The sequence below is a fragment of the Saccopteryx leptura genome, chromosome 1 (assembly GCF_036850995.1).
Source record: "Saccopteryx leptura isolate mSacLep1 chromosome 1, mSacLep1_pri_phased_curated, whole genome shotgun sequence".
Lineage (NCBI taxonomy): Eukaryota > Metazoa > Chordata > Mammalia > Chiroptera > Emballonuridae > Saccopteryx > Saccopteryx leptura.
Window position 1 is genome coordinate 87,469,745 of NC_089503.1, and position 24,720 is coordinate 87,494,464.

Below are 24,720 nucleotides of genomic sequence, written 5' to 3' on the forward strand. Positions count from 1 at the left end.
AATAAAACCTTTACTAAGTGTCTTAATACATGTGAATCACTTTATCATTTTATAAGAGCTTATTTAATATACAAATCCTGCAAAATATTATCTTTTTAAAAATCTGTCATTTATAAAAGCACAATCTGAGGATCTGAGAGATTGTGACTTGACCAAGATCCATGTGTATTCTTGCCACAGCTAATTTCTTTATTTCATTTCAGCAAACTTTGTATTTAGTGGTGGTGCTGAGCTCTGGGGATACCAGATGAAACAAATTGGAGTGTTTATTCCAAGCCTAGAGCCTGATGGCAGGAAGGGAGGGTAGAGGCCAATGACTAGGATACAGCGAAGCATCTGCTATAAAGGGAGCATGGGCACATTGTTTGGGGGCTGTAAGGCCGGTGGCCATGGCCATGCAGGTTCACATTGGATTCGGGCAGAGAGTAAAGGAACTGGGGAGCCGGGGGATGCTGGGCCATTCCATTTATTAGAGTCTCACAACAGCGGATGAGCAAGCAGGCAGAGAAAACCACTTCTTGTTCTCAGGGCTGAAGAGCAAACAGGCTGGGTAAGGGAGGAACCCCTTCTCCGGCATACAATAGCAAAAATGGCCCCTCCCAATGGTGGCAGGCAATCTGCAATCCACAGTCTGCCGCCTGAGGGCAGGCACCTGCAGCTTTACATAGACTATACACACGTGGTGCTGCCCTGTGCTCATGCACCAATCAGGCAAAGTACAAGCTAGTAAGCCTAACACGCTTGTAACACACTGGTTTGCCCAACAGGGCACAGTACGGTAGTGAGTATAGTGCAGGATTCCAGCCTAAGCACTTCAGATGTATGGGCTAGTTTTGTCTCAATCTGCTACACTGTTCCTTGTAGAGTTGGGCCCATCGGCATGCTCTAGTACAGGGGTCCCCAAACTTTTTACACGGGCCAGTTCACTGTCCCTCAGACCGTTGGAGGGCCGGACTATAAAAAATAACTGAACAAATCCCTATGCACATTGCACATATCTTATTTTAAAGTAAAACAAAACTGGAACAAATACAATATTTAAAATAAAGAACAAGTAAATTTAAACCAACAAACTGACCAGTATTTCAATGGGAACTATGTTCCTCTCACTGACCACCAATGAAAGAGGTGCCCCTTCCGGAAGTGCGGCGGGGACCAGGGCTGGAAGAATGGCCTCAGGGGGCCTCATGCAACCCGCGGGCTGTAGTTTGGGGACCCCTGCTCTAGTAGTTTGGCAGAAGAATCTGCTAGCCACCTGTAAGACATAGGAGAACACCTGAACTTGAGGAGAAAAGCAAGAAATGAGCCGGCCATCTCTCTGAAGCAGATTTTTGTCAGTATATTTGTGATCTTTGTAGTTTCTCACACGAAAATGACAGCTTGAGATAGTGACTTACAACTGCATGCGTTTTAAGTCCATTTTCACCCTGAGAATAACTCTGTTGCTATGGAAACCAGGAGAGAAATTGTATTTCTTTTACCAACACTTGATTTTATAAACTGCTTTTTCTTCAGTAAATGTATTTATACACACTTGTCCCATGTTTATCTTACAGAAGCCACAAAAAATGTTAGTGACATTCCCTATACATGACATTTTCCATAGTATCTACCTAAAGATTTAAGTAATGTGGGCAGAACTTTATGAAGGATTTTTAGTGCTTACAGGGTCAAGTATACGAAATTTAGATGTTTATGGAAAATTCCTTTGTAAACAAAAACTGCAAAAGAGTCAGATGAATATGTTTTAGTTCCTGTGTATTTAAAAAATTATAAGTCTGCATATCAGAGTATCACAAACTGACCTGGTGATAGTTTCTAATGCTCCATTTAGTTCAGGCTAGGGGCGGGGCCTTGGGGATGTCTGCGGAAGTATTGTAGAAAGTCTATGACACTGATAAGTACAGCAGACTTCAGATATATCATACTATATGTCCTGTTCCACTCCGCTTTACTTGTAGTGAAATGAGTCCTAACCTTTTTTCTGGTGGAGGGTCTTGCCTTCAATTTGCAAAAAACACATCTGGGCAGCACAGTAAAATGAGGTTTGCCTGTACTAGAAAGACAGGAGTGAACAAGCCATGTAGCTGGGAGGACTAACATGGAATGAATTACTAAATTACTAATGTTACGGAATCATCTTAGTAAAGAGAAAGCACTCAATGCATAGGAGAGGAAACCGTAGGCAAAACCGTCTTGAGTAAGTAGCATTCACGTTGGGGAGGGATGAGTAGGTGTTAGCAAAGCAAGGAGGGTAGGTAGAGGGTTCCTGCAGGGACGTCCTAAAGAGAGGGGAGGAGGAGTTTGAAAGACCAAAAGAGGACTGAATAAGGAGGGTTACTGATAGTGGGGTATGGTTCTGGGACCTACGCAGTGCTATGTTATGCCTGTCTGTAGAGGACCTTGAATAACCTTTTAAAGATCTGAGAATTTTTCCTGTAGGCTTTGGAGAGCCCTGAGTCAGAGAACTACTTCAGAGGAGGGTGAAGAAAGATGATCTTGGGGCACATACAGTGTTGAATGTTGCAGTTGCTTAAGATTTGGGGGCTACTGTTAAAATTTAGTCATGACAATGTAAAAGTCTACATTGAGGTTTTATTTGAGGAACAGATGCAGTTGTTATTTTAAAGTAAAACCCACTCAAAATCTTGGACATATTTTGTGAGAGCCAGTTGGTGGAGAAGAAAGACCAATGTTGACACTGTCAGAAGAATTAAAGATGTAGAAGTTATCTACATGAATATGACTGAAATTATGAGATTTTATGAAAGTTCTAGGAATAGAAAACATTTTTAAAAACACGACTTTTTGTGTAGTATTTAAGAGCATGGGTTCTGGAGAGCTAGACCTGTCTGGGTTTTGAATCTCGGCTCTGCCACTTACTACCCTGGGCTCTGTGATCTTGGGCAGCTTTTCTGTGCCTTGGTTACCTCATCTGTAAAGTGGGGATAATAATAGTACCAATGCCATGAGACTGTTAAGTAAGTTAATATCTGCTTACAAAGAACTTCAAACAGTGTTTTGCATATAGTAAGAACAGTCTGTAGTTCATTGAAAATATTTTATACAAGAGACCTGAATTGCAAAAAACTGACACTAATCAGAATTAGATACTTTTACAAGATTATTGCGTCTACTTTTCCAGCTCCTCTTACATGCTAAGGAAATTACTTCTTCATAATCCTGTAATTTGAACTATTCATCAGGGTGTGTTTAGTAAACTTTGTGTCCTGGGGGTGACTTCTTTATTCCTGAATTGTGGGGCAAGTGAGAGAGAGAGGTTGATCAACTAACTTGTGATGTAATCAAGACTTTCTTGTTTAAGTATTGCAAATGGTTTGTTAGTCATTACTAATGTGAGAGGGGCCTTAGGCAAGAGCAGGAAGTTGATGTTGAGTCACCTTCAATGTTATAACATGGAGTATTTTGTTTGTTTTTAAAATACTGAAGGAAATTAGTATGCACTTAGTAGATAAGTTTTCATTCAACCAGTATAAAACTCATTTTCCCCAAAAACAGGTTATTTTTAATTTATGAATAAATTTAGTGGTAGCCTACCAGTCTCTCTTGCTTATCCTAATTCATATGTCTCACCCTCTTAAATATCATTGAGATGCTGGCCTCTTTCTCACTGCAGTCTTGATTCAGGGCCTTTTTTTTTTTTTTAAATCCTTTCCCAAAAAGACTTTGTTTTGGTGTGGCAGTCAGGTATGATACTCCAGCCTTGAAAAACTCCCTAATCTTTCCCATGTCTAAAGGACTAATTTAACTGTATGTAAATGTGCTATGGGATGGAAGTGTTTATTGTCTTGCTGGTTGGACTTGTCCATGAATTTGGAGAAATTGGTATTACCCTTTCATATGAACAATTTCCCTGCAGGTATGGCCCACTCAGTCTTTTATTGGTAGGAATGATGGGAGGTTTTCTTTTTGAGTCTGGATGATAAAAATAAAATGGGCCACTGTACCTCATTTCTTGCTTATCTGTCCCCTCCATACTGACTTCTTTGGTGTTTCACCTAACTGGAACACCATGCCCCAGATCACGTGCTTGGACTTGGATTGTGTGGGGGTCTCAGCTTTTAAAGTCAGCCATTATTAGTTCACATTTCTAAAGACCATTTCCTTTTCTTTTTTTTTCCATTCATGCTGCTTTGTCCCCATTTTCAGTGCACTGATCATTAGCCAGTATTGTATTGTACATACCTGTTTGTCTTACTGGTTAGAACATATGTTCCATGAAATGGACTGTTTTGTTTATTGCTGTCTCCAGGGCCTGAAATGCTGCCTGAATGTTGTAGGGGCTCAATAGAGACTTCCTGAATAAAAGAATTTGCTCTATCCCAGTGCCTTCAGTTTGCATGTTACCAACTAATGGAGGAATTGAATTTACATGGAAAGAATAAAACAATATTTTGTTTTCCAAATATACTGCTCACAAAAATTAGGGGATATTTCAAAATGAATATGAAGTGATAAAAAAAGAAGCATTTGATTTTTTTTTTATTAAACAAGAACATCAGAAAAGCGAACAAGTCAGAGTTGTTCAATTACGCAAAAGAGATGCAAAACCAACTTTAATTTCATTGGTGAAAATGTACCATACACAGGGCTGGAAGTACTGGAGTATCTGCACATTCCCCGATCCTCTTAATTTTTGTGAGCAGTGTATAAAGAAGGGATTTTAATTGAATTTCATTTTGATTGTGTTAACTTCAGCCAGCATTTATTCCTGTCCTTTCTGAGGAGCAGGCACTCTGCTAGACAATTGAATGGATCTGTTCAGGTATGTCCTAGTCGAGTCTGGAGGAAAACACACACTGTAAGCTCAATAGATTCAAGAAGCAGTTCTGAACCAGTTGAAGAGTTCTCAGTATGTTAGGTCAGTGGTTCTCAGTGAGTTCCTTAGACTGAAGCATCAACATTATGAGACTATTTAGGCCAAATCCCTAACCAACGGATGGCATTAGAAATCTAAGCATCGGAGTTCTTTTTTAACAAGCCCTCCACTTGACTGATAACCTACTGAAGTTTGAGAGCCACTGTTTTAGATCATCTTTTATAAATAAAATATTGCTACTTACATTTACTGCATTTTACTACTCTATATTCATGACACACTAAAACTGGAATATAGATTGAATTCCAAAGGCATCGATCCTTTTGGTTTCCTTATAAATTTAGTTTTTTGGGAAGCCCAGACTGCCCCTTGAACTTCTGACTTTATTCCATTCTTCACTGTAGCCCAAACAGATGCTCAAATCAGACTTTCAATGGCCTGTGCAACTTGGTGATTCAGAAAATGTGTCACTCTTGTTTTTTCTGCTTTTCGTGGTTATTCAACAGTTAGCTTAATTTAACATGTTTATTTAGTATTGTCATTGAATTTCTTTTAAGAACTATTTAAGTTAAAAAAAAGTTTTCTGGTGAATAAAGCCCAGACCTGTATTGTTTTATTTAATTCACATTTAAAGTTGAGGATTTCTTTTCAGTTTTCTTTTTGTAATACTGAGGATTTGGTTGTGGTTTAAAGCTATTAAAAAATAAAAAGTAATCTTTCCTCATTTACTCCTTTGCCTTTGAGCCATACCTTTCTTTGTGTATAAAGAAAACATCCAATTTTGGACCATCTCTTTCAATAACATTACACAGGGTTGGGCAAAAGTAGGTTTACAGTTGTGAGAAACAGTTTATTCTTTTATTATTATTGATTGTATTATTTATATTACAACTGTATTATAAACTGTATGGCCAACACCATATTTTTACCAGTGTTAAATGAAAGACATAAATGAATATATAAAGCAGTCTTTCCTGATATATGTAAATTTGAGTGCTTATAAAATTAATTACATGGTACATACTCTATTTCATTTGCACGTTATTTAATTCTTTAATTAGAAATATGGTGAGAAAACAGGCAGCACTTGCTACGCTGTTTATTTGTACTTGGGTTTGTTTCTCCTTTATACATTTCTAAAGTTAGTGCATTTAGAGGTTTGCTTTTTATTGTTTATGGTCTATAAGAGAAGTATTGGCGAAAATTTTCCTGAACTTAATTTTTGAAGTCTACTGTTTTTACTGAAATACTGAATACTTAATGACTTATATATGATAAATACTTGATATATGATTTAAATGATAAATACTTAATGATTTAAACTTGTATATAAAGGGATGAAGTCAGTGTTCCACTTTGAATTTATGTATGTATGGAATTTACATTTAATGATTTGAATTTAATGTATGGAAACATCCACATAAGTTTTGGGGAATGTATATCTTTGGGAAGCAGAGTATTCTATGGTTTAAGTCAAACTGCCTGGGTTCAAATCTTTACCTTGGGCAAGTTACCTCCGTGAATGTCCTGGTGTTTCATTTGTATGATAGGAACACAGACAGTGCCTAGCACACAGAGCCACTTTGGAGGTTTAGATGTGATGTCACCACTGTGTGATGGTAGTCATGGAGCTGGGAGTGGTAGAGATGCTGCTCCCATTGGCAACCCCAGGGATTGGGCCCTGCACTATTATTTATAGCAGCCCCAAAATTTAGAAACAACTCTCATATTCAAATCTGGAAAAGGGGATAAAAGAATTCAAACATCCATACAGTAAGATCTATGATGCCATTAAAAATAATGAGAGACCAGCCCTGGACAGGTAGCTCAGTTGATTCAAGTGTCATCTGACATACCAAGGTTGCAGGTCGGTCCCCGGTAAGGGATATTTAAAAAGTCAGTCAATGACAGCAAGAATAAGTGGAAGAACAAATAGATTTTTCCCTCTCTCTCTCTTCTTCTCCCTTTTTTCTCTCTCAAATAAACAGTGTTATGTGTTGTGTGAAAAGATACTCGTGCTATATTAAGTGAATAAAAGCAAGTATGGTATAGGTCGAGCATGACATCAGTGGGTATGCATATGTTGTGGACTGTGCACAAGAAAAATGCAGACCTATCACAAAAACTAAAGTTGTTTAGTTTTTTCTGTAGGAAGTAGGCTTTTTGCATTATGCATTTCTTTAATTTTTAACATTTAAAAAACTTTAAATGTTAAAAATGAATACATTTATGAACACAAAGTTTAAGAAGTAAAAGACACTGGATTAATGACATTCACATATTCTGTTTATAAACATTAATTGAAAATTATGTACTACATGATTTTAAGCTTATTTATAGAAAGTTCAAAGTATTAAAAGGCAGGACATTCATTCTTCCATTAAATATTTATTGAGCAATTACTCAGATACTAGCCTAAAAGTTACAATATGAGTGACCTGGTCATTGCCAGGAGGAGACATATAAACAACTAATTACAGCTCTATTTGTTAAATGTTAACACAGAGCAGAAGAGGAAACTAATAGCTTTGTGCGGGATAGTCAGCCAAGACTGAATTTAAAAGGTGACACCTGAGCTCCTTCTCTTGCAGGATGAAGACCTTTATAAGGAGTGGAGCAGAATGCTCACGTACAAGGAGGTGCCCTGGTTTTGGGAAAAGGTGGAGTGGGAGTAGGAATTGGTTGTGTGGAGAAGACTTCTTAAGAAAAAAGAGTCCAGCTGGTACTTTCTTTTTGAGGGAAATGTTTTTAAAGGCAGTGAGTGACATAAAAGTTGGATAGGTAATATTGTAAGAAGAAAACACTGGTGGTGTTTGATAGAAGACACTGGCATGGGGGGAGGAGATGAGAAGTCAGGTGCCAAGGAAGGCGATGAGATAGCCAGAAGGAGAAAGAGCTGCCGTCTACTGATGGCTGGGTTCTCAGAGACAGACTGGAACAAATCAAGCTGGGAGAATGTAACTGGAATTTACAGGCTACAGGCTGAGCAGATAGGGAAGGTTTATTTGTATTTAAGATACTACTCTTGGTTCCAACTCTTATGGCTAAGGTGGAAAGTGATAGTGCTTTTCAGAAATGGGTGGGGATTTGTATATTCAGGCAGGTTTGGAGGCTGTAATGATATCTCTAGGGATTGTTGAGCTGAGGCTTTAAAAGGCACCCCATGACTGCTTCTGACTTGTCAGCATATCTTAAGAACTTAAAATTTCAGTTGTTTTTTCAAAAACATTTTACAATTGAGCCATCTTCATAATTAAAGGTAATAACCATTAGTAGTCAGTGTTGGAGGTTCTGTCTTCCTGGTGGGGAAATAGAGCCCAAAGTGACAGTGAAAGGTCTGAGAAAAGGGGTTTGATTTATGTGTTAAACAAGTTTGCTTCTACTCACCTTTCAGTAAACATGGGGTCTCTTTCAGCAAATTCTAACTCTGGACTTGGTTAGCATTGTGTACAGAACTCCTCATCCAGGTCTGGAGGAAGGTCTTCCCCTAGTGGCTTCTCTAGGATTTCATGTGTCTGTTTCCTAACAGGATTCTGCCCCCTAACTCCCTCCTCCCCCGGTCATCATAGGCCTTTGGTAATAGTCTAGTAGCAAATGGGTCTGTTGCTCGTACAAATAAAACTGACCGAGAATAAGGGCTTTGAGTCCCATGGGCTTGTGTGAATGGTGTGTTTAACCAAAGTTACTTATTCAGCATCACTCATAAGTCTGTCGGACTGCCAGCGTAGAAAGAAGGAACTTGTTCTGTTTTTGCATAGGAAGCATACTCAGTCTCTGGTCTTAGATGTGGAACATGAATAAAAAGAAATGTAGTTTGAGTATCACTTGGACACCAACTAGCTTTGTGAGGTTGCTGTACCTGGCTGAACCACTCTTCTTCAGTTTCCTCATTAAAATGGAGATAGGCTCTGGCCGGTTGGCTCAGAGGTAGAGCGTCTGCTTGGCGTGCGGGGGACCCGGGTTCGATTCCTGGCCAGGGCACATAGGAGAAGCGCCCATTTGCTTCTCCACCCCCTCCCCCTCCTTCCTCTCTGTCTCTCTCTTCCCCTCCCGCAGCCAAGGTTCCATTGGAGCAGAGATGGCCCGGGCGCTGGGGATGGCTCCTTGGCCTCTGCCCCAGGAGCTAGAGTGGCTCTGGTCGCGGCAGAGCGTCACCCCTGGTGGGCATGCCGGGTGGATCCCGGTCGGGCGCATGCGGGAGTCTGTCTGACTGTCTCTCCCCACTTCCAGCTTCAGAAAAAAAAAAATGGAGATAATACTGTTCGTTTATCATTGATTGCTGTTAGGATTAAAAGAGTCAATGTATTTAATATGCTTAAAACGGTAACTGGAACACAGGAAACAATTGATGTTGGTCTACAGATGGAAAAATTGTAGGCATTCATTCGGACTCAATTTCCGATTTACATTTGCCTCTCGACTCCTGGTGGAGATGGGAAGTGGAAGGGGGGATGTGGGGGAGAAAAGGAATTGAGGAGGAAATATGGTTGAATTTAGTAGTTTATTGTGGGTCTCTCTTTTCATAGCTATTTGAAAAGAGAAAGCAATTGTCTAACCTCCATACCCTGATGAAGAGAATAATCTTAGGTTTGTTCTGTTCTTGAGTCCCGTCTTCCAGATGTGGTTCCCTCACTCCACAGCTTCTTCCCGACAAATCTGCCTTTCCACAGTTATAGCACTTACCTGCCTGTTTCAAAATCTGACAAACTTCAGCTCCCCAACCATAGCTCCCACTTCCTAGCAACTTTTGAACTATGTGTAAAACTAAGCTTGTTTTGAACTATAGTCTTTTCTATTTAAGTTTTCTTGCTGCATGCCTGTCACATAAATAGTGGAAATAAATGGAGCTTGGCAGGCTTAGCTTAAGTGTGCTTTATATTAAACAGAATGTTTATGATACTTTAGATGTTCTGAAAACACTTGCATGTATTTATTAAAGAACCTTGGATTCCCTAGGAAGGTACTGTCACAAAACTGGATTGGGAGCAGGGACAAGGGGGTAGCACGGGAGCTGTGCAGTTCATGTCTTGTGTTAACAGTAATAATTATTATTTGGTAATGACTTCCAAAAAGATTTTTTGAAAATCTGACCTTTTTTTTTTTCATCTGTGTCTTTGGGGATGTAGATTTTATTTGGTAGTTTCTTTTTAAGTGGAGAAGAATCTTGGTATATATAGGTTTACCTTTCTTCTCTGAATACATGGTTAATTTTGTTTTAATGAGCTGTTTTATGTCAAGATGTATTTCTTTTTAAATTAGTACCCCTCCCACTTTTTTTAGGTGTACCACCAACTGTGATTTTTTTTCTGTATTTATAGGTCCTCTTCCTGATGGATGGGAACAAGCCATGACTCAGGATGGAGAAATTTACTATATAAACCATAAGAACAAGACCACCTCTTGGCTAGACCCAAGGCTTGACCCTCGTTTTGGTAAAGGTTCATCTCAAAACCTTTCTAGATATTTTTCATTACTATTTTTTTGTATGTGATTTTGGGAAGGTGCATTTAAATAAAATTGCGTTGCTTTATAGTATTAAGAAATGATTGCCCACCCAACTTTTCCAGTACTATTTTTTATAACTTTTTATACCTTTTACTTTAAACTTGAGACATTCAAGTCTAAATCAGCTCTTTAGCTTAGACCCTCTGGGATGGGACTGGGGGAATATTATGGTGGCTGACTAACCAGAATCATTTTTCCTTTCACATTTTTGGGAGGCAAAGTGATTTGTTTAAAATGATCTTTTTAACTACAATAATAGGCTGTTTTGCAGCATCTAAAACCTGGGATACCAGCTTTTGTCAGTGACTTGGTGTCTGGTTATGCTTAATTTCAGAGAGCATCTTGTGGCCTGGGTATTGTACTGTTTTCTGTCCTAAAAGTGGGGGGGACCCTGTCACACTAGAAGTAAGACCAATGCTTTATTTCCTTCTCTTCTGGCTATATTTTCTCTTTTTTTAAAACTATTAAGTAGTGAGAGGCAGGGAGGCAGAGACAGACTCCTGCATCCACCTGGCAAGCCCCCTACCAAGCGATGCTCTGCCCATCTGGGCCGCTGTTCTGTTGCCAGCAGCGAGCTATTTTAGTGCCTAAGGCAAGGCCGTGGAGCCATTCTCAGCGCCCAGGGCCAGCTTTGCTTGAACAATTTGAGCCAGGGCTGTGGGAATGGAAGAAAGAGAGAGAGGTAGGGGTTTGAGGGGGAGAAGCAAATGGTCATTTCTCCTGTGTGCCCTGACCAGAATCAAACCCAGGACTTCCACATGCCGGGCCAATACTCTACCACCGAGCCAACTGACCAGGGCTATTTTTCATTTTAATTTTTTAAAGTAAATGTCCTTTTCTTTGTTTTACATTTAGAAAACAAAAAGCAAAGCCATTTTTTCTTTCCAAATCACATGACTAAATCACCAATTTGCACAAAGGAGTACTCCTCCCCCAAATATGACCATCTTGATAATAGTATGTACAATCCCTTTAATGCTTTTTTACCCAATTTTTTTTTCACTGTTTTCAGTTTCTCCAGTTAGGTTTCTGAGATATTTTTCCAAAGCCATGGAAAAATGACTCTAAAAAGGAGCAGACCATTGTGGTTTCAAAGTTTTCGTCTTGGACTGAATGCAGCTAAATGAAAACAATGTGCAGATCACTGAGTAGGTCAGACTGAGGGGACCCGGAGCCTTTGAAGCTTTACAGGGGTTGACCCAACAACAACTGGGGCCGTATGGGAAAGAGGAATTAACTCTGTGAATGCCATCAAAACACAATCCGGGGGAAAAAGAGAAAACTACCCAGAGCTCATTGGGTGAAATAACGTCCCTGTCAGGAACATTATGACCAGTTCTCCTGTGTTGTTATGTCTTTAGATATACCTTTAAATAACCCCAGTATTCGGGTTTGCCCTAAACTGACTGATTGGCTTTATGGATTGCACCCCTTATTCAAGTAAAGTCAAAGGTGGGATCAGGGCAGAGACTGTCATTTTGACAGATATTCGGCTTGGCTTAAATGCTACCCTTTTGAGCTTCAAGACCCATTTGGGTGTTTAAAAAGTTACGTGGCATGTTAATAATTTGCAACTTCAGATTCTATTTAATTCTTAAATAAGCCCTTGTGGTTGAAACAGGAAACCAAGTAAGGTAGAGAATTTAATAAATGTTGCCATTTGTATGGACTGGAACGATAACAGCCATGTTTCCTTAAATCAGCTTTAATGAATTCAACTTGTCCTTGTTTTGGAAACTTTTTAAAATGGTACTGTGAGTATTTTTATACCCCCTCCCCCAGCATAAGGTTATGAAAGATGATGATTAACTCTTAGCTAACTGCTGAATCAAGTATTGAAACAAAGCTGGGTTGTTGTTGTTTTAAGTATTTTCAGTTAAAACAGTGAATAAAACAACTTGGCTGTGAGCTTAAGTAGATCCATTAATTATACACACAGCTTGGTCTTTTGTTTTAAATGAGAGAAAGTACAAAAATTCTTCCTGCAACACATATGTACACACAAACATACAATGAGATATGCAAAAGGAAAAAAAGTTTCATAAAATTTTCTTATTGCCTTTAGTTTCCCTTTTTGGGCCCACTGTGGATGTGTATTCCAGACAGGCTTGACAACATGCCAAAGCTTTTCATTTTGTAGCCTGACTTTTAATCCGTTCCAGACCTTTTCAGTCAGAGAGCTCAAGTGTAACTGAAGGGGGGCAGGAAAGAAAAAAAAAAGTGTGGGTTTCTCTGATCTAAAAGTGACAGCGAATAGAGACAAGCTGTTAGCTGCTGGATTTGAAGGAGTTTTCCTTGAAATCTGAAGTTCTATAGTGGATTGTGTTTTATCTCTGCCAAAAAAAATGTAAACTATCCCCTTTCTGACCTTTTGAGCCATTCAGACACAAACAAATGGTAGTTGTTGCTTTTATGGTTTTTGGAGTTTGCTTTCCTATATACCCCAAATCTATATTAAAATATTTACCAATTCTTAGCTTAGATCAAGTTGACCTATGTCTTTTGACATTTTTGAATGTAAGGTACACCTCTGTATAAGCTTAACTAGATCACTCAGCTCCTTCAAACACGAGTCTTTTTTATGTTTCTATTTATCAGATGCTTTAGATTATATTTACAACAATTTATCAGTTTTTCACATCCCACGTGAAGTTTATAAATTATATATTTTCAGGAAATTAAAATAACTTGTAGATTGGTTATTTTTTATCTGATTTTTTTTGTTCTTTAACATTTAAAAACAACATATCTTTGACATTTATATTATTCTAGAGAATTTATTTATAAAAAATTATGAAGTAACACCCAATGGTAATAAGGACTTGCTGATATTTATTGGCTTTGAAAAAAGGAAGACTTTTGTTTACTTGTTGTTGTTAAGGAATCATATTAGGACTGTTTCTTAACTTCTAGTAAAGAAAATTGATGCTTGAGTGTTATGCAGGCCATACATTATTTTATATAAATGTTCTTTTTTCCTAGACATTTTACACTTGCAAACATGGAATCTCAAGTTTAAACATTTTCTTAGACATTGTAGAATTGTTGTTTTATATGATATAGTCACATGAATATTTTTCAGTAAAAGCCCTAATGAAAACTAATTATAGCCTGACCAGGTGGTGGCGCAGTGGATAGAGCATCGGACTGGGACGCAGAAGACCCAGGTTCAAGACCCCGAGGTTGCCAGCTTGAGTGCGGGTTCATCTGGTTTGAGCAAAGCTCACCAGCTTGGACCCAAGGTCGCTGGCTCGAGCAAGGGGTTACTCGGTCTGTTGAAGTCCCACGGTCAGGGCACATATGAGAAAGCAATCAATGAACAACTAAGGTGTCCAAACAAAAAACTGATGATTGATGCTTCTCATCTCTCTCCGTTCCTGTCTGTCCCTGTCTATCCCTCTCTCTGTCTCTGTAAAAAAAAACCCAAACTAATTATAATTCGTATTCTTCAGAATGAGATATCTAATTCAAAATAATAAATCAATGAACTGATTTTTAATGTTATGTTATTGTTCCTATTTATTATAAAAGGACATTAAATAGTGTTAGTGATCTTTGTTTCGGGAAATAAGTGCTGATAACACTAGGATAAAGACGTTTGGTGTAAGTAATATCTGGGAACTAGAGATTGTGGAAGTAATTGAACAATCTAGTATGGCAAAAATAAAATATCCTTTAATTCCTAATAATAGTTCTGTGCCCCGAAATTCCATTCATAGAAATGTCAAAGGTGATTAAAATGCAGATGTTGACTTTGGTCCTTTGTTTCATTTTCCCAGAACTTAACTATAGTGAGTGTGTGTGTGTTCCTAAAATATTAAAAAATAAAATTAAAAAAATAAGTAAATAGATAGGTAGATAGATAGATAGTTTGAGTCCTAAAGCCAGAATTTTTGTTTAGCATATTGTACCAAAGTTAAATAATTTTACATCAGTAGAGATTTGTTAAAATTTTTTAACTGTTGAGACATTCATCAACCTTTTCAAGACAGGTGTCATGAGTAATATTTTACTTTTGATAAAAGTGTGCCTAATGACAAATTAAATACCTAAGACTGTTCTGTTAGAGATGGGGGAAAACCCCACTAAAAGCTGTAGGAACTAAACTTGTAACTCTGTTGATGGAGTCTTGGGTAGACAGAATGAGAAAATCTAATCATTTGAATTAAAGTAAGTTTTTTCCCCCCTTTCTCCTTTATAATCTGTCCTAGTTATCCTAAATTGTCAGTATTTGGTTGTGGACTACATTATTAACTACTTATGATAAGGGGGAAAAGATGTTTTACTGTGTTTTAGGTAAGAAGAGCTGCTGCTAAAAATTTTTAACAGAAAAACCTCACAAAATTTGGCCCTGGAAAGGAATTTGTAATTCTTCTAATCAACATTTATCAAAAGAGGAGGGATATATTCTGGGCATGGCAAGACAGTCAGCCATCTGTGGCTCTTGCCCACCAAACACTCTAGTGCCAGCCAGTCATTGTGACTCCCCAAATCAACAACATATTTTTTTAGAAAATGCTGGGAGAAGTAGGGAATGTTGCCCCAAATCTGAGCTCCTCTAAGATGTAGGGAAATTATGACCAATTCAAGGTTATATAGTTAAATGACAAAACTAGAATCTGAACTTGTACTTTTGACATCTAGAAATTTTAAGAAATTTAGATTAAATTTAGTTAATCTTTCAGAAACACACCCAATTTATTAATACTAACACATGGAAATTTCAGATGGAAGAAGACACAGTGGTTAATTCATTTACTTATATGCTGTATTGTGACTCATCTTGAGGAAATTACCCAATGGTAATGAGTTTCCAGCATGGAAGCGAAATATTAGATAAATGGTTGGAGCAGACTGTGAAGCCATGTAAATGAATGATCGTGCCTCATCTCCATCATATTCCTAATAGATGAACTTCCAACCTCAGCTTTGACCTCTCCCTTGATATAAGGCGGTTTATTCTCTTTAAGGAAAGTCCCAGTGACCAGAAAGTATGTATTCTTTTATTACCCAGAAATTTACTTTCGTTCAGATTTGTTGATACAGTTCTAATCCCAGAAGCATTCTTTTCTAACTGACTTCTCCATTTTTTTCACATGTTAAAAGGTATTTTACCAGTTCACTCTTTTTCTCTGGATGTCTTCATCATAGTGTTGTTGTGTATATATATATACACAACACATTATCCATTGAGAAAAATCATTATGGCAGTACTGTGACTGGACATTTTATTTTATGTACCTTCCAAAAATCCATTTTTTTAAACTCTGCAGTAGAATTTAGCTAGCATCCTGTTTTCTACATGTTAATAGGGATGGAGTAAAGGTAGGATTACAGTTGTGAGTTTGCAAAATACAGCTTATTCTTTATTATTCTTTATGAATTACTGTATTATTTTCCATATGAACAACAGTAATCTACTTTTGCCCGACCCTGTAATGTACTGAATTCAAATGAATTAAATCATGATGTAGCAAAATTAACCTATTCAGTTGGGAGTTAAGAGACTCAAGTTCTTCGTAACTAACTTATTCAGAAATATACCTGACTTCTCTTGACTTAATTGGACTCATCTGTAAAAAGTATCTGGATTATGCTGGATACTTTTAAGAATATTTTCATTCTTTAATTTAATACAATATGCTAGATCGTGAATTCTTCAGTGACTGCTTTGGACCCTTGCTTGACGTTACTTCTCAAGAGTCTTATGGATCTTACCGATTGGAGTTTATTGAGGTTTCAGAGAAACTGTTGAACTATTTATTGTACCATTTTAAGTTTAGCTCTTGGTTCTCTGGTCACAGCAGGGAATTAGTTTTGTAAAGGAGACAGGGAAATCTTGCAACCTATAATCTAAAGATAAGCCTTATCATGTGGTGAGTATGCCAGGCAAACAAACTTGATGGGGGATGGGCAGTGCTAGGGGAAATGGTTTTGTCTCTCTCGAACTCTTGGAAGCATATAGTTTAAACATGGCTTTACTGCCTTAACATTGGTACATTTTGGTATGCTTTGTTTCTCAAGTTTAATATTGTGTAATAGGGAGCCTGGTGTAAGCAGATTTGAAGTATAGTTCCAGGTTATGCACTTAACTTAAAGCCTCGTTTAAAACACAGTTAGAGATTGTTTCTAATTGATGCCCTCACTATATTTTTTTATTTGAAAAACAAGCACTTACTGAAATGAATATTTTATTGCATAAGATTATAGAATATTAAAGTTAGTTTAATACTTGCGGTTTGCAGATTTTTTTAAAATTTATATTAAATTCAGGACGGCGGTGCCAAAATAATTTATCAGTCATGGTAAGCAGACTCTCCACTCCTCACCAGAGGAGAGGAGACATATCAATGAAGTTAAATTAATATGTAGCTTCTACTTGACAATGGTTTAGTTTAGTAATGCAGATAATTGTATAGCAAAGAAATATTTTTGTCTTTGCAAAATTTATTCATATAGAAGTATTTTTAAAACTTAAAAGCCTAAGGTCACCAAAGTCATTGAATGATCATTTACATTAGTGGTTTGTGTTGCTAAAACCTTAACATAGTTTTTTAAAAACGAGTTGCAAGTTATATTTGTATCAACTCTGCAATAATAGCAAGTGTCTTATAAAATGTACTGGAGAAAAGAGCCATTTGGTGATGCCACTTTTGGTGCCAACCCAGAGGTTCAGATACAAGGAGCAGAGAATGCCATTATAGTCTTCCCAAGGTGTAAGACAAATAGATCTCTGGTGAAATAAATCAGAACAATTCAAAAAGGAGACGGGGTCAAATTTTTTGTTTTGTTTTATACTCATTTTGTTCTGATACCGTGGTTGCTAAGGTCATTTCAGAACTCATTCTAGACTTGCTTCAACTTCGAGATTCTCCTGTTAGTTACCAATAGGATCCTACCTACTAACGAAGTATAGAAACTATTTCAGTATTTATTCACTCAACAAATATTTGAGTGCCAATTATGAACCAGGCACTATACTCATCATCAGGGGGAGGGTTGCAGGCTACTAAACAAATAAATCATTACAAAATGTGTTAAATATAATGAGGAATAATAAACAGTGCCATGAAAGGGAATAATGTGGGCTGGAAGGAACCTACTTGAGCATCTGTGGTTAAGGAAAGCTATTTCGAAGAGGGACATTAAAGGATGAGGAAAAGCCAGTCGTGCCCTAGACTATAAAAGGACCACTTTTTGTGCTTATCTGTAAAAACTAAGATATACCTCTCTTCTAAATTATAGCTTCCTCTGTGAAAGAGCATTAATAGTAATAGATTACATGTAATCATAAAGAAAGCTGTTATTTATTAATGGAACTGTTTACTCACTAATCTAACATGAATTCATAATGGCAGGTATATTTTAAAATATTTCTCTTCTCTTTAGACCAGTAGTCTCATTATCTGAACTTTCTGGTGAAAGTTTATTCATTTATTTCACCAGAGTCTTGTCCAAACTAGACTTTAAACTTTATTTTTGTAGTAGAGGAAAAAATCATGGCTGCATTCTGGGAACAGAGAGAGTTTGAAAGCTAGTTAGAGCACTTTCTCCCTTCTCCTTCTCACCTCATTTAGCAACCCTCGAGTCCTGCCCTAAATGCTTAATGAGGTGATGAGGAAAAAATGTTCTCTTAAATATTTTTAAAGCTCCATCCATAATTGTATTGTTTGAAAAATACCATTATAATGAATTTTCATGCCAGTCTTTTGATAGACAGTGGAAGGAAGAAATTGACTGAAATAATGATGTTATTGTTATTTTTTAACAGTTTTTCAAGATTTAAATATATTAAGTTATTGATAGGTTCTGGACTGCAAGTGAAACAACTAGAAGGAAGTCACTTTTACCGTAGGCTGATTGCTATAAACAAAAGTTAAGTTTCTGCAGCATCTCATCAACATTATAACAAAATGACATTGGTTATTCAGGGACCTGCTGTACTTTTAACCCAGTTTTGGAACCTTGGGCGTTGGTGCTTGTGAAGGGAGAGAAGTGTAAAGTGTTGGGAGACAGAGATACCTTTGCTTGTGACAGCATGTAAAGTCATAGAGGAGGTGAACTATTACCACATAATGCAAAGCAAAACAGCAGTGAAATACTACTTTATTCCCAGTAGCAGGGCTAAAAGCAAAGATAATAAGTGTTGACCAGACTGTGAAGCAACTGGAACTCCTGTACATTGCTAGTGGAATTAAAAATGATGCAGAGACTTTGGAAAACAGTTTGGCTGTTTTAACTCAAAAAGTTAAATGTAAAGATACCATATGACCAGCAAATTCTATTCCTAGATATATATGCAAAAGAATTGAAACCATGTTTGCAACAAAAACCTGTATGTGAATATTCATAATAACCAAAAAGTAAAAATAACACAAATATCCATCAATTGATGAATGTCCTAACAAAATATGATATGTCCATGCAGTGAAATATTATTTGGCAATGAAGAGGAATGAAATGCTGATACCACAACATGGATGAATCTGGAAAATATTAAGCTGTGTGAAATGAGCCAGTCACAGAAGGCCACATATTGTTTGATTCCATTTATATGACATGTCCAGAATAAGCAAATCCATAGAGACAGAGTAATTACTGGTTGCCAGGGACTGGGGAAAGAGCAATAGAAGTCTCAGGCTTGATAACATATTAAACAAAATAAAGAAGTACTGCTGAGGATATTGAGTTTCTTTTTAGGGTGATTAAAATGTTCACAAATTAGGTAAAAGTGATGGTTACAGAATTCTGTGAATATATAAAAACTTAAAAGTGAATTTTACAGTATGTAAAATATCTCAGTCTCAGTAAACTCATTTAAAAAAAAAATTATTCCTGGGCATGGCATTGTCATTTAGGTATATAGCTTTATTAAGTGTTGGGAAACGTCTTTTGTATACAGTATTGATAATGAAAAGATACATTCAGTCATATTAGGACCCTGGCTGTTTACTCCTTTTGTATGAGTAATACTATTTTCAGTGTGAATCAAATAGTAAGAATTTTCACTGACAATTCATTTTATATTTAAATATGTATATAAATTATGTGGACAGTAGATAATTCAGTACCCCCTAGGTCATGTAGTAGACATTTAGCTAGCAGTGGGTGTTTTGTGTTTTATTTTTACTATTTAAGACCAACAGATGGCCTGTTTTTGTTTTTAGAAAAGCATTTGTTTTTTTTAAAAGTATACTATTTTACAGCCTTTCTTAACTTTAAAAAATTTATTGAAATTTTTATTGATTGATTTGTTGCTCTACTTATTTATGCATCCATTGGTTGATTCTTGTAAGTGCCCTTTCCGGGGATCCAACCTGGCAACCTTGGCATATTGGGTGGACGCTCTGTAACCAACTGCGTTACATGGCCAGGGCCTGTTTTATAGTTTGTTTGTTTTTTGGACAGAGACAGAGAGAGGACCAGACATACAGGAAACGGGAAGGGAGAGAGAGAGATGAGAAGCATCAATTCTTTATTAATGGCACTTTAGTTGTTTGTTAATTGATTGCTTTCTCTTATGTGCCTTGACCGGGGGGCTACAGCAGAGTGAGTGACCCCTTGCTAAGCCAGTGACCTTGGGCTTTAAGCCAGCAACCATGGGATCATGTGTATGATCCCACACTTAAGCCAGCAACCCTATGCTCAAGCCAGAGATCTAGAGGTTTCGAACCTGGGTCCTCCATGTCCTAGTCTGACACTCTATCCACTTCACCACTGCCTGGTCAGGCTGTTTTATAGTCTTGAGTACCCTTGTATTTATGGGAAAAACCTAAAATTTGTTTCTGAATGTTATGAACAGCCATGTTAATATGAAAAATACAGTGTCTGAGACTTGATAACAGACAAAGTAAAGAAGTGCTGTCTTTCGTTGTGGGAGATTTGTTATAAAATAATATTTTGAAAGTTCAAAAATTATTTGTAAATTTTAATTTATAGTTAATGAAGTTACCAAGATTGAATATCTTATCCCAGTGGTTGGCAAACAGCTAAATGTCAGCAGTACAATGATTGAAATTTCTTTTGAGAGCCAAATTTTTTATACTAAACTATATAGATAGGAACATTACGTATTGAGGTAGCGCCCACACGTGGTATTTTGTGGAAGAGCCACATTCTTTTTTTTTTTTTTTAGAGGTTTTTTTTTTTTTTTAATTTTTTTTTTAATTTATTTATTCATTTTTAGAGAGGAGAGAGAGAGAGAGAGACAGGAGAGAGAGACAGGGAGAGAGAAGGGGGGAGGAGCTGGAAGCATCAACTCCCATATGTGCCTTGACCAGGCAAGCCCAGGGTTTTGAACCGGCGACCTCAGAATTTCCAGGTCGACGCTTTATCCACTGCGCCACCACAGGTCAGGCCAAGAGCCACATTCAAGGGGCCAAAGAGCTGCATGTGGCTCGTGAGCCGCGGTTTGCCGACCACTGTCTTATCCCAAAGTTTATGGTTGATTACCAAATCTGTAGTTCTTTGTAATGTTCCACGGTTGAAGTTACATATTATGTAAATGTAAAAATTTTCTGAAGTTTCAAACTCGGGAATTTGGAATGAAATTTGGAGAGAGTCCGACCAATGGTGATTCCCTCCTTTCTGTTTAAGAAGTTGGTCTCTTAAAAAAAAAAAAAAAAAAAAAAAAGTTGGTCTCTTATTTTTCAGTAATTGCCGAGTGGATGGTTTGCTACCATAAAGCTGTCAGGATTGATTTGTTAAATAAAACCTGAAACAGTTACTGTTTTACAGCCCAAGCAGTACAGAATCTGAACTTTAAAACATAACATATGAAATTTTTTAAAATTGTGTCATATTTTAGAGATTTTTCTCTTTACCTTTTTTTTTTTTTTTAAGAAATTTTATTTAAACTGGAAACATTATTGGATTTCAGTAGTTGATCACAGAAGGGAAGAAGTTGGTAATGCTGTTCTTTTCTTCCCCGGCTGCCCTGCCCACTTCCCCCAGGAAACAAAGCCTGTTTTGTTTCATGCCTGCTTGTGAGGTCTCGGCTGCACCCCATGTGGGTGCGCTGCTCTGTGCTTTGTTGAAATGCTTGAGATACTCAGAAGGTAAAGAACAGGATGCTTCTGGAGAGGGATAAATCTCAGTCTCAGTGGATAAGCAAGGTCGTTTGAATTGGTCATTTAAGCGAACTCTTTTTGTGGAAACCTTGCAGCAGTGCTTGTGTCCAGAGGTAACAGCATTTAAGTAAACACAACCTAAAGTGCTCACCATTGTTAGCTCTCTACCTACTTTTGTTGCATAGTTTGTGGAAGTTTCTGTTTAATTCTGTAGCGTTGTTCTTCCTCCATCTGTTGATTGCCCACTTTTCCCTTTCTGTGGTTTTGAATAGTCAGATAAGCTTAGATTTACAAAAGACTTTACCAACCAATTCAGTTTGCCATCAGCAGTGGTGATTATTATTAATGATTATTGCTTGTGGTTTCTAATTCCAGGAAATTGGTAGGAAGCTGAGGATACTTACCTCTATATTTTCATGCAATTTTATTATTGTCCAATTAGTTTTCACAAGGGATAAATACTACTTTTATTAACTTATTAAATGCTATATTAATAAAAAATCTAGTGTAGAAAGCTAAAAATGTCTCAATAGGAAATATTTAACAGTGTATATATAGCTCTAGAATCTGTTTTGAACTCAATCATGTTTTACAATTCCAAAACTCCTCCTCTTACTAATGGGCTGTTTCCAACAATTATTTAATTGAAATTGAAAATATTTTCCCCCAATATAGTTGTTTTCTCTAGACCTCAGTCTGTGAGATGTTCAATGTATGTGGTGGGTTATCAGATCAGCCCTCCAATTCATACTTGATTCATATTATCAAACTCAGCACAATGTACCATAAAAAGTGTCTCTATGAGGAAATATGTTAAATGTCCTGGAATGCCAGGAACATGCTTCATCAGAAGAGAAGGATTTCCTAAGGGGGTTGAGCTAAAGCTCACCACCCATTCTTTTCGTCTTAGATCTTATAGGAAAGATAAGTACGGTATACATATCTTTGTGAATCATAGAATACTTGGAAACTATGAGTGGCATGGTAAAGTGGGAGGGAGGAAAGGATAGTGTGGGCATTCAAGCCAGAATAATTTTCTGTAGGAGTACTAATCTTAAAGTTTAAAAACAACTATTCTGGAAAGGGAGGAGACTAACATTTACGGAGCATCTGTTGTATTCTAAGATTATAATAAATGCCTACATGTCTTACTTAATCCCCACAATGACTCAAAAAGGGAGATGTTCATATCCCCCGGTATATAGGGGTGGACAAAAGTAGGTTTACAGTAGTTCATTAGGAAAATAATACAATAATTAATAAAAGTACAGGAATAAACTCTATTCTGCATACTCACTACAGCTAGTGCTCAACTTACCACCACAATTGGTTCCGACAGACCAGTTGTAACACGATTTGGTCATAAGTTGAGTAGGCTATATGTACAGTACTGTGAAATGATGTTATAAAAATCCTTAAGTCATATTTTATCATAATTTTCTTTTATTATTGTTATATATCATCATTTTCTTTGTTCATTTTATGCCATTTGTGTCATCTCTACACCATTTTGTTTCTTATTTTTACATTCATCAGGTTTAAGTAAAACACTGCATTACTAGTACAACTGGTTTAATATTTGCAAAACATACAAAATTACAAAATACAGGTGCATACAAAAATACAGGTGTAAAAAATACCATAGGAAACATTTTCCCAATTGCAAAACATATGAAAATATCAATGTATAAACATATATGAAACATTTTATTGGCCTCTGGTGCTTGGCTGTGGATCGTTGATGTCGTCATCTGAGGCAGCAGTTGGGGTTACTGGAGCTGTTTTTTTCATAAACGTGCTATCACATTCACTTTCTTTCCTCCTTCGTACTTGTTCATTGATTGCTTTCTCATATGTGCCTTGACCAGGGGGTTACAGCAGAACGAGTGGCCCCTTGCTCAAGCCAGTGACCTTGGGCTCAAACCAGTAACCATGGGGTCATGCCTATGATCCCATGCTCAAGCCAGCGCCCCTGCACTCAAGCTGGTGAACCCAGGCTCAAGTCGGATGAGCCCGCGCTCATTTTCGTGTTGAGATTGATAGCCGTTCTTTCCTTCTTGGCAGGCTGAGGCGTAGACAAAGACAATTTCCTCTTGGTGTAGACATCTTGGGCGGGGTTTGATGAAAAATATTCGTGACACAAAACACAAATTGCTGTACCGAGTCTGGGATAACAGTTGAAATGGTGCATGCGGAGATGATAGTGCTGTCGGAAGCTGGTCCACACTGTCATACACCCAGCTGGGCAATGCTTGCGCTGCCAGACGTGGAGCAGTCGTGGCTAGCGATTGTGGTTGTAAAGTCAAATAGTCATAAGTCGATCAATATCTGTACTGTAAACCTATTCTTGCCCACCTCTGTAGTTGAAGGAACAGAATTAGATGAATTACTGCACTGGTGTGCCCAGTTCTTTCACTCGGGATGCTGTGTTTTTTATATTATACCATGATGCTTGTTAATTGTGCATCTAATAATATTGATGACAGGTAGATACAAGTAATTGTATTAAATGAGGTTATTGATTGGTGCCTGGCAAATATCTCAATTTTTTTTTGGCTTTTTCTGTATATATTCCCCTATAAAATACTAAACAGTAAACCACAGTTGTGAAAGTTTTAGCCATTTGTTCATTGTAAAGACATTTCATGAATAAGTCTGACCTTTTTTTCCATATAAAAGATTAATAAGGCTTTGAACATTATGGAACATTGAATCATTTTTTGACATTTCTTCTCTGCTCTGCCAGACAAAATATTTGAAAGAGATAACCAAAAAGACATAAATAGGGTCATAATCTCTGTGTGTCAGGAAATAAAGCCACACAAAGCAGTGAGCAAGGGCAGGGATAGGGGCCTGCAGGTTTAGGGGCCATTTAACTTCTAAAGTCATCAGGAACTCAGAGTTAAGAACAAAGAAAGAACTATAGAAACAGGCCTAATGGTAAGAACCATGCCTAGAGCTGACTGTCCCTATCCTGGTATAAAAGCAAGGACTGACCAGGTGGCAAGTCACAAATTTTAAGAATCAACACACCACGTTCTTTTAACCATATGTATTAATTAGATCCCAGTAGTAAAAAGTTAACCTTAAAAAAATGGCTTGCCTACTAACTATTAAAACATAAAGGTTGTAATTAAAAGTGTGATATCTAGTATAAGAGTAGTTAGATTAATGAACAGGATAGAAAATCCAAAAACAAAATTTCAAAAAGTATTGATGAATTTGACTACTTAAAAAATAAACTTATGAAACAAGCAAACTACAAAGACAGTAAGACAGTAAGCTAGCCCTGGCTGGTGACTCAGT

At 37.2% G+C, this 24,720-nt stretch overlaps 1 protein-coding gene across 12 annotated transcripts in view; it reads left to right on the plus strand.

Moving 5' to 3' along the window:
• YAP1 (Yes1 associated transcriptional regulator) overlaps nucleotides 1-24,720 on the plus strand; it is a 125,174-nt gene that overhangs the window by 72,005 nt on the left and 28,449 nt on the right. For 4 of the 12 annotated variants that reach the window (XM_066371231.1, XM_066371268.1, XM_066371252.1 and 1 more), the window contains exon 4: nucleotides 10,159-10,278. The exons of 4 other annotated variants lie outside the window; for them this stretch is intronic. In XM_066371231.1, coding sequence (XP_066227328.1) covers nucleotides 10,159-10,278 — 120 coding nt within the window. The remainder of the gene's footprint in view (nucleotides 1-10,158; nucleotides 10,279-24,720) is intronic. 4 more of the 12 variants (XM_066371241.1, XM_066371277.1, XM_066371259.1 and 1 more) reach the window with 1 other exon arrangement.